This window comes from Centropristis striata, chromosome 5, assembly GCF_030273125.1.
Source record: "Centropristis striata isolate RG_2023a ecotype Rhode Island chromosome 5, C.striata_1.0, whole genome shotgun sequence".
Lineage (NCBI taxonomy): Eukaryota > Metazoa > Chordata > Actinopteri > Perciformes > Serranidae > Centropristis > Centropristis striata.
Window position 1 is genome coordinate 18653860 of NC_081521.1, and position 16161 is coordinate 18670020.

Sequence of the window (16161 nt, forward strand, 5' to 3'; positions counted from 1 at the left end):
ATTTTGCATCTAATGCAATAAATATATATCTATAATATTTATTTTATATATTTTTTTACTACATTTTTACTTTTTTCCTTGCTTGTGTATGTTGTGTTGTATTGTATAATATATGAATGTAGAAGGCTGTACTTCACGGAAGTAAAATTTAAAATAAAAAATATGGATTGGAAAAAAGTAAAGTAGACTCTATATTGTGGTATTAAAATTTTAAATAGAAATATTGACGAAAAAAGTTAAGTAGGCTCTATATTATGGTATTATAATTTAAAATAAAAATATTGACAAAAAAGTTAAGTAGGCTCTTTATTATATTCAAATTTAACATAGAAATATTGACAAAAAAAGTTAAGAAGGCTATTATATGTATATGAAATGCTGGATCTTATTCTCTTCGTTCACAAGCTCAATTGTTGCTTTCTGTCCCTTATGCTCGTACGGAGTTGGGTAAAAAGGCATTTGTTTACTCTACACCTCATGCATGGGATATGCTACAGAAAGAGAATATGTATTTTGTGTGTGCTCTTTGCCAAGGCTCCCTTGAAAAAGAGGTTCTTAATCTCAATGGGATATTTCCTGGTTAAATAAAATAAAAAATATTATAATTTAAAATAAAAAAATATTGAGGGAAAAAAAAGAAGTAGGCTCCATATTATATTAGAATTTAAAATAAAAATATTCACAAAAAAGTGAAGTAGGCTCTATATTATGGTATTAAAAATTAAAATAAAATGTTTAAAAAATAAAAGAAAATTAAGCCAAAAGTAATTGTAAGGAGTGTTTAGAAATAATTATAATTAAACTACTTAACTGTTTGGTAGTTCATCCAATTATGTATCTTCAAAAATCCCACTTTCTCTATATCAGTCACAAAAATGTAGTGAATTAAAAAAGTTTAATAGTTCTTTATGTAAGTCTATATACATATAAAATGGAAATATTCAAGTAAATGTGTACAGTATGATTCCACCACTAAACATGTTGAAATTTAAAATGTGTAAAATATATTTTGGGTGGTTGAAAACTTGAAGGTACAGTAAAAATGAAATTTAAATAATATTTAATCGTTGTAAAAGAGAGAAAATGTGTTTTATACCTTTAAGACGAATGTGGAGAGCCTAGAGTCCTGAGAAAAACATCCACAAAGACAGAATAATATAACCAATTTTTATTGTAAAATAAAAACTGGTAGCACCTTGTCTTTTAGAGTTTTGGTCAGATCAGGTAGACAAAATGTTCAATTTATTCTGATACACAAAGACAAATTGTGACTGTCTAAACAAATACTTTTGGTCATCACAACTGGTACAATTTCATTGTCGTATTTTACTGGTTAACATGCAGGCAATAATTGCATCAGACATTAAACATCATAGAAAAACCATATTACCCAAGGAAACATAACCCCAAAAAAATATCCTTTGTACTGAATTAAAAATGGAAATATAAAAATGTCTTCTTGCATGATTGATTGATCTATTTGTGTTTGATTTGAATTATCTCTGAACTTTGACAGTGACGTGTGTGTGTGTTATTTAGGCACAGATAAAACAGTTAAACACAAGGCCAGCCTTTAAAGTAGGCAGATGGATTACAATACAAAATGTTAAGCATTAAGAAAAGTACTGGACAAGACAGGTTTTTTTGGCCAATAAATATAAAAAAAAAAACGCTCACACATGCTCAAAAAAAATCAAATTTGATATTTTTCAAGTGTTGCACTGCAAGTACCACAGCCACATGGCTTTACACTTGCTCCTGACAGTGTTTTCTCACGCTCAGCATGACACATCAGAGTGTGTAGGCCTACAAATCTCTCTTCAGGCAGAACACCATTCTCTGTCCGAATTTCAAAGGCACAGTTTTTTACTTTCAGCACTGTCAATATAAAACAAGTGCAAGTTTGTCTGTCATATATAAAAAGAATAACACAGTAACAAATGAATTATTAGTTAAAAACTCGACTGAAAACTGTGGCATTTTACGGTCGTCCTATGTGCCGACAAATTCCAGTGTGTCTGCTTTCAACGGACCATCAAAGACAAGATTTCACCCTGTTTACTCACATCAAATATCAATCTGAACATTCATTACAGGTGCATCTCAATACATTTGAATATCATGTAATAAAGTCAATTTCCAGTAGTTCAAGTCAAATAGCCCCAACCAAGTATTGAGTGCATATAAAGTCATGGAAATAATGATTAGACCATCCTTATTTTCTTCAATTTCTTGTTCATTTTAATGCCTTGTACAACTAAAGGTGCATTTGTTTGGACAAATATAATGATCACAACAAAAATAGCTGATAAGAGTTTAATTTAAGAGCTGATATCTAACCATTTTCCATGGTTTTCTTGATAATGATTTTGGTTATTATCAAGAAAACCATGGAAAATGTCTATAAAAAAATGGTCTAATGTTTTTTTACCATGACTGTAGATGGACATACTTTTCAGAGGCCAACATTTCCATATTAAACATACTTTTTAAAATTAGTGTTTTGTAATATAAAAAAAAACTTCTGGACACTGAATTTTAGGTCTTCATTAAATGTAAGCCATAATCATTATAATTAGAAGAAATTAAATAAATAAAGTCATGAAATGTTTCATTCTGTGTGTAATGAAACTATATAATGTGTTATTTCCACTTTTTGAATTGAATTACTGATACAAATAAACCTTTTTATGATATTCTAATTCATTGAGGTGCACCTGTATGTATATTTTGCATGGTAGAAATTATGGTTATAGTACAAATAAGTAAAATACACTTTTTGTTCTGCTGCTCATTTACAGGTAAATAAGGCTACAGTAATGTTAACATCTGCAGGATGCAATTATTGACTGACTGGCTTCTCAGGAGGTACTGTCCATGAACTGGGTTGCATAGAGGAACCACAAAAATAGATTTCCTTATAAAAACAACCTATAAAAAGAAATCAATAAATGTATAAAATTCTGGTGGAAATTTTTAAAAAAAGAGCTGTTTTTTTTGTTGGTGTTGTTGTTCCTTAAAAAGGCACAATAATTAAAAGAAAAAGAAGAATAAAATGTCCAAAAGTCAAGTCAGGGCAGGCAGGCTTCTGCTTTGGCAAAAGAACCACTTTAATATTCTAACTGGAGTGATTGTGATGGGCTTTGGTTGTTGTTTCCCGCTCTTTCAAATAGTGGTTGTCAATAATGTCAGCACTGAAAGGCCTCAGATCGCAATCTATAGTTTCAGCTCGGCCAAACACGCACATTGTGTTTCCCAGGCCTGGAATTTCCTTAAACACCACACTAATGCAATTTTCTAAACAGAGGATTTTGTGCAGAGGCAAGGTCTGAAAACTCTCTAGTATCTACGCTCGATATATATATACTGTTTCTATTGTAGTTTGTAGAGAAAAAAAGTTTCAAGCCGGAGCTCTGAGCGAGGAGCTTAGCGGGTCCATCGAGAGCTTAATGTCCACGGAGCAGGTCCAGCTGGGTGTAAACATTATCAGCTTGACTAAGTTCCTCAAACACAGGCAGAAGGTTGAGCAGCTCAGCATCGTCCACGTCATCGAACCATGACACCACGGGAACCTGACGGAGACACGCGGTCACTCACACTGATAATAATAATAATAATCATCATCATCACATATATGAAATGTGTTTGTGTAAGTTTCTATTAACAGGATTAGAACAACAAATATTTAGCATTTTATAAACTTTTTTTCTAGCAAAAACACCAAAAATGATCTAGCTTCAGCTTCTAATGTGTGAGAATTTGCTGCTTTTCTTTATAAATCATACATGACAGTAAACTGAATATCTTTGGGGTTTTGAGCTGTTGGTACAACAAATCAAGACATTTAATGGCATTATAAAAAGGTATTTTTCACTCTTTTGCCCAAATGACAAAGAAAATGTTCTGCAGATTTTAATATTACAAATAATACGAAACACCTAGGACTAAGTCTGCTAATTTCATTAAACTATGTAAGTGATTTGTTTAGAACAACAAGGACTTAGCAACTATTTTTGATAAAAGAGAACTTGTTTTAGTAATTTTTCAAGCAAAACACCAAAAGTCTCTAGTTTCATCTTCTAATATGTGAAGATTTGCTGCTTTTCTTTGTCGTATAAAAGAGTAATCTGAATTTCTTTTGGGTTTTTAACAACAAAACAAGACATTTAATGGCATTTTAAAAAGGTATTTTTCACTCTTTTGCACAAATTACAAAGAAAATGCAGATTTGAATATCATAAATAATACAAAACATCTAGGAATAAATCAATTTTAACCAACTATGTGAGTGATTTGTTTTCATTTTGACCAGTTTCTATTTCGATTAACAGGATTAGAACAACAAACTTTTAGCAAGTATTTTTATAAACTTGTTTTATTAACTTTTCAAGCAAAAATACAAAAAAACCCTAGTTTCAGCTTCTAATGTGTGAGGATTTGCAGATTTTCTTTGTCATATATGAGAGTAATTGTTTTTTTTAGGCGTTGGTACAACGAAACAAGACTTTTAAGGGCATTATAAAAAGGTATTTTTCACTCTTTTGCACAAATGACAAAGAAAATGTTCTGCAGATTTGAATATTATAAGACTAAATCTGCTAATTTTAGCAAACTACTTGAGTGACTTGTTTTCATTCTGACCACACTGCCAGATGTCCTTCTAATCAAGGTCCAGGTCTGGAGAAAATCTCGCAAAAACAAGTTTATCTTTAGTACATTTGTCCCAAACATTTTATAAAACCAGCTTTTGTTCTGCAAGTTTTCGCTTGATGAGACGGAGATCTGAGTGCAGCGGCCTCGTCTTTTGAATGGTGCATATCAATATCATTAGTCACAATAAGGCTGTTTTCAACATCATATCTGCCAGGAGAAGGAGAACACTCACAGCATTATTAGGGTGGAAGATGTAGGAGGCAGGTGAGTTATCCAGGATGAGGGTTTTGTGGAGGTCTCGGCCCAGGCGGCTCAAATCTTTGACGTAGCAGCCCTGGTGGAATACACACGACTCCCGGAACAACCGGGTCCGGAATACGCCACACTGATCCAGCAGGTCCGTCACAGGGTCTGCATACTGACGGAGGCCAGGAGGGAGGAGGGGGGGGGAGAGCAGGTTGGACTAATGAAGCACTGTCAACTAATTTAATTCTAACAGCTGAGAAATAACATCACACATCCAAAATAAACCTACCAATCTGGATCTGGTAGCAGCAGCTTTTTTCCCCCCCTTTATTTGTGTTTTAAGTTTATAGTAAAAGTTAATTAGTCAAACGTGTGGTTTTGGAAATCACTGGTGCAGCACACTTTGTGCACCACTTCAGTGAGCATCTAAACCAGGGGTGGGCAACCTGAGGCTCCAGGGCCACATGAGGCTCTTCAGGCCGCCTGCAGTGGTACCCTGTGGCTGTGACCAAAAAATTATACAAAATGAAGCTAGGCCTGTCACGATAATTACTATATCGACTTATTGTTCAATATACAAAAATTTGCACTATTGCGGTAGTGAAATAGTTTTTTCTCTGGACAATATATTTTTGTTTACATGCATGACTTTTTGTGTTTTGTTTAAAGTAGTGCTGCAAATGTTTGACAGGCAGTATGATTTGCTGAAAATTTTTTTCCCAAGCTGCCATTCCATCTGTTTATATGTTATTTTAATAATAAAACAATATAATAAATAATGATTATCTCATTGCAATGTTTTGTTAACAGAGCCTGAAAATCTATTTTATTTGTTTTGGTTGTAGAGATTTCTTCATGTTTTTTTTATCCAGGATGTTTTAATATTTCTTTTCCACATTTCAATTCCAATGTTTAATTTTCTGGAGATTTAAAAATTAATTGCTGTGGAAAGGGATGTACTTAATATGCTTGAATGTTGTTATAAAACTAAAACGACATTGATACAACGATACTATCGTTTATCGTGATAGTTACTGGGAAAATATATCGTCCTAAAAAATATGTTATCGTGACAGACCTAAATGAAACAGTTATTTCTGAACATTTTAATGTTCATTTATCATTGGTGTAGGCCCACAGTATTCTTCAGTTGTAAAAAATGCGTCGCTTATATATGACATTAAAAAAATGTTTTTAACTAAAATGTCAACTACATGTTGACTAAAATGTGCAGCATAGTTTACAAAAGTCTGCAGCCTGGCCCCTTAAACTTTGCCAACTTCCTCTAGTTTTGAGTTGCTGCATTCTGACAAAATCATATTAAGAATTGCTCATTATGACCTGTTAGTGATGTTGGTAGGCTAATTTAGACTTAGTAGGCTTTTTAAAAATCTTCATTATAAGGCTGAAAATAAGGTTTGTGGCTCCATTACGACATATTTTCTCTTTTTTTGGCCAACAATGGCTCTTTTGTCCGTAAAGGTTGCTGACCCCTGATCTCAACTAACTGAATGACTTTCCCAGGGTCTAATTGATGGTTTTAAATGGTCTTCAGTGAACTTCTTTAGCAGGTTTTTTTTTTTTTTTTTCTCTGAGCTTTTTAATTGTTGTTTATTTATTATCTGCTATGGCTTTTCCACATGTTTGTGCACACTTTTTTATATTAATAACGGTCAAAAAGAATGTGAAATTGCATATTTATAATTGAAATTCTAATTAAAAATAACAGTTTTAGGGGGCTTTACTCTGTTGAATGTGTTTCAGAGTTAAGTGCTATTTGTGCATTATAGAATATGTGGGAAAAGTGATTTCAATCTTTATTTAAATGCTTTTTATCAAGGGCCAGCTCCAATATGTCGACCATATAGTATTTTAGGTTGCTTTATTTGTACCTGTAGGCAGATTTTGTTTGCATGAAACACATTAACCTCTTTATCTCCAGTGTAAACGGGTCACATGTGAGCGAGCTGACATCTTCTAACAGTCTACGTGTGTAAATATTCTGCATCCAGCACATATTCTCTTTACTGTGAACGTTTGCACATCCCACACACAACTGTGCAGCTTTCTCTTTTAGAAAACATTCATATTTTACATATCTGTGACAGTATTTTAATAATATGCTCATAAGATTCTGTTCAATACTTACAATACTGCCTATTGCCTTTATTTGTGTTTCCTCTTAATAATATCAATTATGTCTTTTTACATGTTTTCTTGTTCTGCCTGTGTCACCTTTCACTGTAAAGCACTTTGAATTGCAAATGTGCAATATAAATGAATGTGCTTAATACAGTCATGGAAAAAAACATTAGACCACCCTTGTTGTCTTCAATTTCTTGTTCAATTTAATGCCTGGTACAACTAAAGGTACATTTGTTTGGACAAACATAATGATAACAACAAAAATAGCTCATAAGAGTTAAATTTAAGAGCTGATATCTGGACATTTTCCATTGTTTTCTTCATAATAACCAAAGTCATTATCAGGAAAACCATGGAAAACGGTAAAGTGATGTACCTTTAGTTGTACCAGGCATTAAAATGAACAAGAAATTGAAGGAAAAACTGGTCTAATAATTTGTTCCATAACTGTATGTTTATTATAAGCACAAAACAGCACAGAAATTAATTTTTAATGAAAACCTAAATGGCAATAAACCTGATTCTGATATTTAGTTAACAATGGTGCAACCTATTTTAATGTATTTAAGCACAAATCTCTGCTTATATTATCCGTTTGAAGTTAAAGAGATGATGCGAGCAGCTCCAGATGGACACAGAAACAAACTCTAGCTCTAAATGTCAGCAGGGTGACTACTGAGGTGACTAACAGCACATCAGGCAGCTGCTCTCACAGTAAAAGGAGAACTAAAAGGCGAGGAGAGATCAGACGTTACATCCAACATCAAACAAGAAGTACTTGGTGCTGAATCAAATGTCTATTTCCGGATGTAAAGTACCTTTGCGAGACTGGCTGTAAACAGCACACATTCAAACAGCTCGCCCATTCTCTGCAGGAACTCGTCCACGTACGGCCTCTTCAGCACATACACCTGCAACACAAACGCACCGTGAACAAACCGCCCCACCAACGCCACCATTTAAACATCTTTACATTCGTCCCATCCATTTATTATTGTCTCCATCCGTCGGCTGCTAGTGGCCAGTTCCTGAAACAAGTAATCAAGAATAGGCCGTGCCAGTGTTAACCAGCCTATCCTGGATTACTTGAACCAGGCAGAGGCCAACAGAGGATTCCTTACCAGCACATGGGGTCCCGGGAATCACATTTCTCTCTTAATTACAGTTCCACATGTCCAACAGTGAGCCCCTCTGTGCCCCGAGTTGAACAAATGGCGTTGAGCATTTCTCCCACATCGTCACAGGAGCAGCAATATGTACCGCATCACTTATTAATGACATTTTAGATGAACTGGGCTAAAATGACTCATTTTCCTGCTGATGCACCCACTTCCACTTGCTACTCCCTGTTCAACATCTGGCCAGTAGAGGGCTCCGTGCGCCCGTCACAGAAACAGAAACCTGGCTGATCGGTTACAAGACCCATCCCTTTTCAGCTCAGCAACCACAAACATACATACACAAACACAGCCCCCTCCCCTCCACAGCAAACACACACACACTCACACACAGTAGTTTACCTGGTGTGTGGTCCCCTCTATCTCCACAGGCACGATGAAGTCTGCATTACTAATGGGCTGGAGGGAGAACACAGAGGAAGATGGTTGGCATGCTCATTCACATGAGCGGCGCTGTGTACATTCACATGGCGTTACATAACAACTGAGACTCACACCGTTGCCATAAATCACTGGGAAGAGCCTACACAAACACAATGTAACTCACTTCGAGCACATTGTTGAAGAAACTCTAATACAGATTAATAAAAAAAAATATCACGGCAGAAGCAGACTGCTGCTGTAAATATACATAAACATTTACTTCATGTTTGGTATTGCTGGTGAAGCTTTCACTTCAACAATTAACTCAAATGAGTAAGAAAAACAGGCAGATTGGGTAATAAGGGGAATGATTTCTCTGCTTTAGTACCTTGAATGAGCTGTGCACCAGGGTTTCATCCAGGTCTATGACCACACAGATCTTGCCCTGGTCCTGGGCCTCGACCTCAGGCAGCAGGTCCGGCTCAGACTGCTGAGGAGACACACAGAGACTTTTTAAAGGGACTGTCCCACACACACACCTATACAGTTTCTCCCATAGAGCATGATGAGTCCTGATAGTGCTGTGATTCGTGTAAAAATCAGACCTTGGCTGTTTGAGTTTACCTCAGGGAAATTAGATAAGACTGGATGTATGTGTGGCGTGATGCATGTGTGGGCATCATTACGGCATATTTTTAGGATTAGCATGTTTATGTCTTTCATAATAGCTCCCAAAAGTCTCTCTGCAGGCTTTCACCCACAGGGAGACCACATTAGCTTGATTTAATCCCATTTTTAGATATCCACTTTTCCACCTTTGCGTTGTTTATTCTACAATCTGAAATGAATTATTAATATATTACATAACGCAGCTCATCTGTTAAGATTCAGAGGAACTACTAAACATGACTACAGCTACACATCCTTATTTCACCAGCTAAACAATGCAGCACAAGCCCCATCAGTGCCAACGTTTAATTTGGTTTCACTTCGGTGGCAGACGATAACCAGGCCCTGCAGATGCTGCTTCCTGTTTGCTCCTGATGCTGGAGGACACTCCTCAATGTGAACAAACATGGCATCTCATTAAAATGCCCCTTACATGGTGCTGAGGCTCTAATCAGGCTGACAACGTTCACCAGCGTGGCCAGCCGTGTGCAGCAGCCGCTCAAGGCTTTATTTTTTCTCCACCTCAGCAATTACCAGGCACACAATATGGCGTTCTCTGCTCGCCGTCCACCTAAAGGATTGATAGTCGCTCTTGTTTTCCGTGGAGGATCAAGTGTGAACATCAAAGTGATTCCATATTCGCAGACAGTTGCGGTTATCTTTCAAGATGCTCAGAGCAGCAGGTGCACTAGTGGTTTTTAGTGCACATTGTAAAAAAAAACAACGCTTGAAGACGATAATGAGCATTTTCTTACAACAGCATGTTTAGTTTATTCCCGCAGATGGCCGAATTATTCAAACACCTCCTCTTTATGGCAGGCAGAGTGTGTGTGGGTGTGACAAGGAAGTGAAATCTTAAATAAACAAAAATAAAGGCAGGACTGAACCGAGGTCTTCAAATTGTTTTCGGTGGTGTGAAACATTGCTGGAATAAGAATAGTGTTACCTTGACAACAGTCCCATTTTCCTGTGACTCCAGCAAGGACTGCTGGGAAGGTGGCGGTGTTGGTGGCGGCGGTTTGGGGCCATCCTGAGCTTGGAGGCAACAGAAGAGCGCTTTGAAGATGTTACAACTCCGAGGCTGTTTCAGGGCAGACCGGCTCACCTGGCCTGAAACAGAGAGAGAGACACTTCATGAGTGTGTGGTCCAGAGCCCACAGATATATTGGGACTGATATTATCGACCGATATTAACCTATCAACGGCCTGTCAGGATCGGTGCATATGCTGTCAGATATGCGTCGTTATTACACAATATATAATGCGGAAAATGTTGCTTGACGTGATTTAGATGTGATGTTTTATCCTATTTTTATATACTCAGAAATGGACTGAAACTAAACAGTAAAGATGCTTTTCTAGCTATTTTATTCCTATTTATTCTGTTATCATTTATAGAATTGGCTCACACCATACAGTCATGGAAAAAAATATTAGACCATTGTTTTCTTCGGTTTCTTATTCATTTTAATAATTGGTACAACAAAAGGTACATTTGTATGGACAAATATAATGATAATATCAAAAATAAGATAAGAATTAATTTAAGAACTGATATCTAGCCATTTTCCATGATTTTTTAGATAATAACCAAAATCATTATCAAGAAAACCATGTAAAATGTCTAGATATCACTTCTTAAATTAAACTTACTTGTACCAGGCATTAAAATGAACAAGAAACTGAAGAAAACAAGGGTGTATTTTTTCCATGACTGTATAACAATGTTAAGTATTATTTACTTTAGTTTTATGCTTGAGAGAGTAGCTCTCTGGGTACATTTACAGAAAAACTGGTGCACAATCCGCATAAAAAGGTCTATTTTCATTCCTGCTCCAAAAATGACTATACCCTCCACCGGGTATCAATGAATTTTCTGCAATATCGGCCTCAAAACCCCCACATCTGCCAGGCTCCAGCGTGGTCAACATGGAAAGTGGAATTGAATCACACGTCAGAAACACGTAATCTAATCCTTTTTCCCCCACAAACAAAACAAATTGTGTTACATGAAAACAGATGAAAATATTGTTTACACTTAAATTCAGCGTAATTAGTTACGAACTGCTTGTAACGTGTAGTTTGCAGTAAGAGCTTCCCCTTTCCTAAAGGCACCATCCATCTGTCTACAGGGATGGCACAACCCGCACATGAAATCTGTTTTTAATGCGCCTGCCTCTGCTGCTGCTGCTGCTGGAAATGGCTGGTACATGTTATATAACCACAGAGGGCGGGAAAACCCACACTTTTCAGCAGTACCTTCAACAGAAAACACAGACAGAAAACATTCCAACCATTTTAAACTCCGAGACCTTTCAGGGCTGCCTGAAGCAAGCCAGAACAGACATTCAGTCAGTCAGTCAGTGAGCCGGACGAGCAGTCACACCTCAGTGCTCTGTGCAGGTCTTTGATCAGCCACTGTAACCACGAGTGTCCTGGCCCCATACAAGACTTGGAGTAAAAAGAAAAGGAGGAAAAACATTCTTGCAAGCCCTCTCTGGTGTGTTTCATGTGAGGGCTTGCAAACAGAATTCAACCCCCTCAATGCAGAGCCACCATAGTAAACACTCTCTTTACTAGAAAGAGGAACTGTTGATGAACAGCCAAAAGTAGAGAGGAAGAGAATTGCACATTTTTATTCCTAATAACCCACAGTGGCAAGCCTCTGAAGACATAATGCGGACACACCACTGTTATACAACACCATGTTTAAGAGACAAAGGAGCTTGTTTGATTATTCCTCAGATTTCTACTCCATTAGTCCTGCACACTTTTTTTCTGAAAACATCCCTTCAATATAATCCACATGATTAATGAGAATCCTGACAGCCAATCAGTGTAAGCCAGCCTATTGATTTCCCACAGGAAGGGCAGTATTGGCCATGTATGACATAACACATACATTATATCCCCCCTGCATGTGAAAAGGATGGGGAGATTAACCCTGCAGAGATTAATATATCAATCCATTTAACAAAAATATGCAAAGCTGAATACACGCCGTTTGCTATTTATATAAAACAAAGTGCGTGCAAGCATTAAATATGCACGATATCAACAAGCAAGTTGGGAGGCAGAATCAATGAGCAAAGCCTCTTTTAAGCCTGAGGAAAGCGTGCAAACAACGAAATCTTTGAAACGGCGCTACAATGGGCGTGTGCAGAGGGGTGTGTTTGTGCATTCCGCTGTCAACACCGCGGCACCTGGTATTTCTATACAGTCTCCACTGTTAATGTACAGCCACTCAGATCCTCTCAAACCCAACAGCTTGTCAAAAATGTATTATGATTTCATGCAGATGCTATGCTGTTTGTTTGAGTATAAATACAAGCAAACGTGGGGACAGTGCAGCAGCGTTTAATGCCACTAACGATCTGTGACCACCTCCCCCCTCATCTAAAATATGAACAAAACACCACATGATAGTTTATAGATTAACCAAACAGCTTGGTTTACACTGTAATATAGTGCTGCCTGTGGTGACAGACGAGCTCCTCACGCTGTACCTGGTAGTAGTAGGATATGGGATGGTGCCAAACAAGCTGGAACCTGATCGACATAAATACATGGCAGCTTGGGTTTTTTTTCTTTCTGGAGAGCTGGCCATGACCACCACCAGCAGCACTGAGAAGCCTTAATCACAACACCACATGTTAAAGAAGCGACAAAAAAAGAGATAAAAACAGGATCAACAATAGCTAAGCCCTGCATGGCAGTGCGTAATGGAGACTGTGAACTTGTACTTATTATATCCAACAGTATAGGGCCAACTTAGCTGTGATAAAGCTACATTACAATTTTATTATAATCAGTCTTTTATTTCTATTTTAACTGCTGCTTTATGATAAGGAGGTAAAGAAAAACAGCTAGTGTTAAGAACATTAGGGTCCTTACGGTGTTATGGATTGTATAGTAAACAGGCATTTTTTTAAAGATTTAAATGTAAAAAAAAAAAAAAAAAAAAAAAAAAAAAAAAAAAAGGAGGCAATGCGCCTGTTTGACCGCGCTCAACCAGCGTCCGCAGAGCTCAACTGTCAAATGGGCGCACTACATACAAGCATTTACACCGATCATTATTCAGATAATACTCACATATTATAGCGCCAGATGCAGCAGGTGTAATGACACTTTAAAAGCGGGTAAAAACACGAGCCTTTCTCACCTGTTTTCGGTGACACTTGAACGTCTTCTTTCTGCACTTGGGTGATAACAGAACTTTCCATCTGACAATCACGGAGCCCTCAAAATCCTCAAATCCTGTCCCCGAGCACTGATGGGCATCCCTCATTGGGTTTTATTGACAAGTGGACTCAATTATTGTCCGAGGGAACTTGTCATCCGCCTCAAAAACAATCCTCGATGAGAGAGAAAGAGAGCAGGGTTTATCTTGTTCCTGGGTTTCTTTATTCCCCCGCCGCTTCTTCTCCTTCTTCTTCTTCTCTCGGAGGTCCGCCGCCCGGGGAGGGGGCAAGGCACTTAGATATGTTTTTTTGGAGGCTATTTGAGACTCTGTCAGCTCTCGGGTTTTACCTGCTTCTATTACGGGTAAATATCACCGAGCGGTAGCCCCCCTCTACCCGTCGCTGCGAAGTCTTCACTCTTGCACCAACAACATGGAGAATCCAGGCGAGAGAAGGAAAACAACCGAGGAAATGGGGCACAAGAGTGGCGGTTTCAAGCCCCCCCTTACTACAGATAAACAACATCGCCCGAAAGGCCTCAAACAGCGACGAAAAACACAGAGAATCGACCCCAACGGTCGGTTTCGATTCATAAAGACGGATTCCCGTTCGCAGTTAGACGTAAAATATGAGTTTTGTTGTCATCCGGGGCTTTGTTTTTCTACGGTCGGGACTCCGCGGGCGCCTCGAAACCGTCCCCGCGCCCTGATTGGCCGGTAGGGAGAGGGGGCGTGGCCAAGGCATTCCTCCCCGTCCAGCACGCGCCACACCGAACACATTCCAGTGCTGCTCGTTCAAACTGTTCACGTTGTTTAATTATTTAAAAATAATGTTAATCTCTGCAAATACATTTACATATTAATGACGACAGGCAGCGTAGGATGTATTTTTTCTCTGTAATTGTTATTTTTTATTTTTATATGTTATTTTTTAATTGATGTTTACATTTTTATTTTTTTTAATATATATATTTATTACTTTTAGTCTGATGTTTTTTATTTATTTTACTTTAATGTATCAGACGAGCTAGAGATAATATTAAGTCCTAGCTATAATAAAGCATCTATCTTTTAAAAAAAATAAAAAGTAGTGTACTTTATTGTTTCCTGTAGCCTGATCCTTAATTCTATTATTATTTATATTTTAGGTTTCATGTTATTGTGAAGTTATCTATTAGCATTTTTAAACTTGTTAAATCGTGATTTTAAAAAAAGATATGTTTTTTCTCTATTTATCATATATATAGTTGCTAAAATTAGGTTTCATGCTACCGTGAGGCTAGTTATGTATTAGCCTAAAAAAATGTGGTTTTTAGAGGTGTAAAGTCGCAATTTCTTTTGAAATAAGTTTTTTTCTTTTTTATTTGTCAATATATTTTAATATATTTATTACTTGTAGTCTTATTGTTTTATTTATTTATTTATTTACTTTAATGTATCCAATAGGTTGGAGATAATATTAATTTTAAGCTAAAATAATGCATTTTTTATTAGTATTATTTTAAAGTAGTGTACTTTATTGTTTCCTGTAGCCTAATGCTTAATTCTAATATCATTTATATTATTGTTGCTCATTTTAGGTTTCATGCTATAGTGGAGTTACGTATTAGCCTGAAAAAGAAATTGTTTTTTTACAGGTGTAAAATCGTGATTTAAAAAAAAAAAGAATATTTTTTTCTCTATTTGTTATATATATTGTTGCTCAATTTAGCTTCCATACTACAAGTGAGGCTCGTTATATGTTAGCCTAAAAAAAATTGTGTTTTTTTTCAGGTGTGAAATCACGATTTCTTTTTAAATACGTTTATTTTATTTATTTGTCAATATATTTTTGTATATCTATTACTCCTAGTCTGATTGTTTTATTAGAATGAATCATTTAAAAGATCACATTTTTTATACACTGTAAAATAAAAATCGTAAAAAATGCTTAAAAGTCTGCCAGCAAGAGTTGCCAAAAATTGCCTTCATGGTAAACAATCGTAAGTTATTTTACGGATAATTTCTTTAAAAATGAAATATATAAATATCAGTAGAATAACTAAAGGTTTTGGGTTTTTTTACATAAATATGACTATGTGCTTGGGAACTTTTGCCGCCATATTTTATAAGGGTTTCTTTTTACAATTTATTTAAAAACATTATTACATTAACACATTAACTTTAAAGTTTTACTGTAAGAAAACAGAAAGTTGCCTTAATTTTACATTCAGCTATATGTGTATTTTTTGTATTTTTACATAGAATTCAATGGAAAACAAACATTCATGACCATTAACCAATTAAATACTGTAAAAAAAAAAAAAAAGCTATGAAGACTCATTCATTTACAGACTTCAACAACCATTTTATGATTAATATTGGTAATACAATTTATTTTACCTTTTTTATGGCATTTTTACTTAATGTAGAAAAAAACAAGAAAAGCCTGTAAAATAATACAGTAAATTTTTGGAAAAAATAATGTCTTTCTTTTTTCTTTTTTTTTACAGTGTATGGGTTGAAATCGTAATATAATGGAGACCAAAAAACAGTGTTGAGACGATATTAAAGAATATATTCAGTCGAAAACACATACGTATGTATGATGTATATTGTCCAGATGTTGTTGATTATCTATGGTTATCTTATCAATATATGAAACTGTGATTTGATTATGAAGAACACAAAAAAACGTATTAAGGCTTATTAAATAAAGGAGAGGGGTAAAGAGGACACTTAAACTCT

General features: G+C 36.1%; 1 protein-coding gene across 2 annotated transcripts; it reads right to left on the reverse strand.

Annotated features, from left to right (window-relative positions):
- Positions 1–876: 876 nt before the first annotated feature.
- Positions 877–14093, reverse strand: ctdsp2 (CTD (carboxy-terminal domain, RNA polymerase II, polypeptide A) small phosphatase 2). Of its 2 annotated transcripts, none has more exons than XM_059333016.1 (7): positions 13417–14093; positions 10201–10364; positions 8974–9072; positions 8565–8621; positions 7863–7955; positions 4886–5071; positions 877–3572 (listed from the first exon to the last, which is right to left on the reverse strand). In XM_059333016.1, exons 1-7 carry the CDS (start codon positions 13475–13477, stop codon positions 3447–3449), a joined length of 786 nt encoding a protein of 261 aa, XP_059188999.1. In that variant the 5' UTR covers positions 13478–14093; the 3' UTR covers positions 877–3446. The 2 variants fall into 2 exon arrangements, with proteins under 2 accessions (XP_059188999.1, XP_059188996.1); XM_059333013.1 differs by having other exon boundaries at positions 8974–9075.
- Positions 14094–16161: the final 2068 nt, after the last annotated feature.

Excerpts from the sequence above, each read along its gene's own strand:
- ctdsp2 (XM_059333013.1), bottom strand. The coding sequence starts at position 13,477 with ATGGAAAGTTCTGTTATCACCCAAGTGCAGAAAGAAGACGTTCAAGTG. Across the intron at positions 10,365-13,416 it reads TCAAGTGTCACCGAAAACAG|GCCAGGTGAGCCGGTCTGCC; the intron begins GTGAGAAAGGCT and ends TCTCTGTTTCAG. Across the intron at positions 9,076-10,200 it reads AAAATGGGACTGTTGTCAAG|CAGTCTGAGCCGGACCTGCT; the intron begins GTAACACTATTC and ends GTGTCTCCTCAG.